General features: G+C 36.4%; 1 protein-coding gene across 1 annotated transcript in view; it reads right to left on the bottom strand.

Annotated features, from left to right (window-relative positions):
* LOC103593985 (chromosome unknown open reading frame, human C4orf32) overlaps positions 1-4,011 on the bottom strand; it is a 37,812-nt gene extending 33,801 nt beyond the window's left edge. Inside the window, exon 1 of the mRNA XM_008577144.1 lies at positions 3,913-4,011. Coding sequence (XP_008575366.1) covers positions 3,913-4,011 — 99 coding nt within the window. The remainder of the gene's footprint in view (positions 1-3,912) is intronic.
* Between the last annotated feature and the right edge of the window lie 187 nt (positions 4,012-4,198).

The raw sequence follows: 4,198 nt of genomic DNA, 5'->3' as shown, positions 1-4,198 counted from the left end.
GAAAGAAAGAAAGAAAGAAAGAAAGAAAGAAAGAAAGAAAGAAAGAAAGAAAGAAAGAAAGAAAGAAAGAAAGAAAGATGCCCTTTAAATATATGAATAGTTTAGTAAACCTCTCCAGCAATATCTTACAACAATAAGATGCAATTTTTGCCTACTAAATTGGCAAAGATTAACCTATAAATTATATTATTGTTCATTGCTCTCATGGGTGGTTTACAATCAGCATTTTTATACACCAATGCTGGAAGCATATATTGGTATAACCTTTTTAGAATGCAATTCTTCAGGATGTTTCAAGAGACTTCAAAGAGTTTGATTCATTGACCAAGTTCTTCCACTTTTAGGAATCTATTGCAAGGTAGAAGTGTGAGGATTTACAAGCAAAGATTTTCATACAGCATTAGATATTAAAGAACGTTTGAAGCAATTTAAATGTGCACTGTTAGGAGAGTGGACTATCAGGCAGCCCTAAAAATAGTTTTCACATAGAATCTTCATAACATGGGAAAATGACGCAATCTTTTAAGTAGATAAAAAAAGATACAAAATTTTATTTATATTAAAACATGTTAAAAATATAAGCATGTATATATGTATACACAGAGATATATAAATATGGTAATAAAAAATATTTGATATTTGATATCAAAATATTACCTGGAGTAGAATTTCAAATATTTTCTTCTTTTGGCCTTTCTATATTTCTAATTTTCCAAAGTATACATTACTTTTATAATCATAAAGAAAGACCTTAAAGCTAGAGTTAATGATTCTGAAGTCAGAGTAAGGATAATGGTCTAGGTAAGCTCTAGGTAAACAAGGCCATCTTGGGTTATTCAGGTTGTAAACTGCATACTGTGGCACATCTAAGCAGATGCCATTAACATTACAGACATATGACAAAAAAGACGAGATGTTTAGCCTTCCAGCTATGTAGCAGGGCACTGACTCTCTTACATAAAGCCAACCTGGCATTCACCATCCTGAACATACTTAGATCATCTCTCATATACACAATTACCACCACACGTGGAATAACTGTGTCCTATCCTTTCAGTTCCCTGGGCATCCCCTGAAATTGCTTTCTCCCTTGCTCATTTCAGAGGCCTGACTCCTAGTTCAAACTTGACACGGTTCCTTCATCTAGGGGATTTATTCTATTCTCTCAAGGCCTCCTTTCTTAGGATACTTGACTTTACTCTTTTGTCAGTCATCTTACTTAGACTCAGGCCAGAAGGACAGAGGAACCTTAGTTTTTTTTTTTTTTTTTTCAAATGGAGTAGAATCTAAGGACAAATTGTAAAAAATGATGCTAACAATATCTTAGTTATACAACACCTATATGAATACCAGTATTTCCGTATTATATGAAATAGATACCAAAATACAAATACATTTTGATCTGGCATTACAATAACAATGAGTGAAAGATAGATTTTGTATAGTCAAAACTGATGCAAGAGACTTTGAGGTGGAGGCAAGGGAATGTGCCTTTCAGTTAGGAATAGAAAGAAATATCAGTGAAGGAAAGGCCATATGTGGAAGAGCCTTTAACCTGGGAAATAACCCAAGGAAGAAACCTCCTTCATCAAATTATCAGAAAGGGCAAACTCTGTAAAAGAAATAGAAATAGAAAGAGATTTAATATAGGAAATTAGGTGCTGACAAAGTCATTGAAACAACTGGATAGAGGAGCACAAGTCAGGTGCCTCTGAGGCTACTGAGTTCAAGAGCACACCACCATAGCCCTGATCCAGATGAAAAGTCACCTCTGCTGGCTGTTGCCTGCAATTCTATCTCATTATCTATTAGGCTACTAAGACATCATATGAGTGTGCTAAGCAGAAAGGACAGCAGGAAGATGGCCTCTGCCTCATTTCCAGCTAATCAGTTTTGGTTCTGTTTCTGTTTCCATAATTGCCTTTACAGAAAAGTTTACTTTAAGTTCTAAATCACTAGCTTAGGAACAAATTGTTCAAAAATATTCCATTTGTAATTTGGAGTCCTTGTGTTCTTAAAACAACCAAGAAAACAAACAAACAAAATGAAGAAATAAACATCATCTCTCTAAAAAAAAAAAAAAAAAAAAAATAAAAAAAACAACTCCTTGGGACATGTTTTATAGTTAATTTTATTTAATTCTCCCTCAAATATCTTTACACATGTAAAATTATCTCCATGATCATTACATGGCAGTGCATAAAAATTTTAAATTTCATTTGCAGAACTTGAAAAAAACTAGAAAACAAGGCTTTGTGAAAAAAAAAAAAAAAAAAAAAAAAACTAAATAAAACAACTCCTTGGGACATGTTTTATAGTTAATTTTATTTAATTCTCCCTCAAATATCTTTACACATGTAAAATTATCTCCATGATCATTACATGGCAGTGCATAAAAATTTTAAATTTCATTTGCAGAACTTGAAAAAAACTAGAAAACAAGGCTTTGTGATAACATTACCAAAAAAATGACATCATAAAAGTTTGTTTCTTACACCAATTGGTAGGGTTGCACCAATTTTTTGCTTATTTTACCTTCTTACAAGGAGTTATTCTTTGATGATGATGTAATAGAAAATGCATATTTCAGATGTAATTTTCAATTATTGTGTATGTAGGCTTACAGTACATAAATAAATCACAAGGTAAAAATAATACTTTCAAAGGAGTACAGGAAAATAAATTTTCATGACATGCAATGAAGGAAGCAGGTATGCAAAATGATATGTTTTTTAGGATAAACATTTCTTTTGTTTGTTTTATTCTTTTTCTTTGCACCATAGCAATTTTGGTAAAACCAGAGCTACTGATGATGTCCACATCCTCATATTGATGAAGTCCACAGAAACTTAAATGAAGTATTTTACATGCTCCGTTACGAGCATTTGAAAATTTACTTCGAAACCTCTGTTGAAATGCACCATTTTCCCCACCCCAAGTTCTTGATGTTCTCTTCACTTTTCCAGTTGAGCAACTAAGGTAAGAGGAAACCAAGCCCTTTAGCTACTGAGTCATAGTACAGTTAACGGGGAAAACCAACAGGAAGGGAATCAGGAAGATCTCCTAGTTACCAATGATTTGCTTCAGTCGCCATTTCTTACATTGCCACACATGAAAAATTACACTCCACACGGTAATCAAACCTAATGCTAAGGCATATTTTTGTGCCACACACTTACTTGTTTTCTAAGTAACGTATTTAAATAATATAAGTTCTACTTTATTAAGACATGTAGTGATGACATTGGAGTGTGAAAAATGTGACAAAAAGGACGGACGGAGAAGGATGAAAATAAATAGGCATTAATTGATTGTTCCAACAGTACAGGCTGTAGAAAAAGCTAATACTTATTTAAATTCCTACCCCTTAATGTGATTCTAAAGATCGGCTTATGTCAGGTAATTTTGAAGTTCTAATCACTGCATTTGCTGGTGAAAATTCATCCCACGCGTAATTCAATTTTTAAAATTAAACTTCTTGCCTAATCTTGAAGAGATTCGATGTTGCAATGCCCACTATCACACTTTATTTAATAACATCAAACTCAGAAAGTTTAAAAAATTACACAACTTCTCTTTTTCCCTTGTTATGACTGGCCTCTTACACTTCTTTCCCCTTGGTACCAACCGAAAGCAATTTTCTTGCTTTTTCACTTCTTAAATGAAGTTTAGATCTCATTTGTGTTCATGTGAAGAACGTGCTGTGGGAGAGTCCCTGTCAAAACGTCTACGATAACACTCGCTCCTACACATGTCTTCAGACACTGAGTGCTATCGAGAGAAATACACCCACACCTTACAGAGCCTCTAGGTGAGTGTTCAAAATGCAAGATGGAGGGCGGGAGGGGGAGCCGCTGACCCCTAAGACACAGTACAGGGGTACGGACTCGAAGTTAAAAAAGAGGTGTTTACATGGAAGGTTTTTAAATAAGGGACCTCCATGGAGGGCATTTCCACAGAGCCCTGGGCGCCGGCCCGAGATTCATCTCCTGGACGGCAGGGTAGGGCCATGCTGACCCCGCCAGACACACGACGCCAGGGTCAGCACTCGCGGCCGCCGTCTAACCGCTCCTCCGGGCGGCTTCCCCAAGAGCCTCAGCGACTAGCGCCCCACTCGGGGCAGGAGCCGAAGCCCGCCTCCCCCCACCCGGCCACTTCCCTCCGTCGTGGGGTGGGGCTCCGGGCCGGGGCCGGGCCG

The sequence above is a fragment of the Galeopterus variegatus genome, unplaced genomic scaffold (genome assembly GCF_000696425.1).
Source record: "Galeopterus variegatus unplaced genomic scaffold, G_variegatus-3.0.2 Scaffold1455, whole genome shotgun sequence".
Lineage (NCBI taxonomy): Eukaryota > Metazoa > Chordata > Mammalia > Dermoptera > Cynocephalidae > Galeopterus > Galeopterus variegatus.
This window is presented reverse-complemented; position numbering and strand designations above follow the sequence as displayed.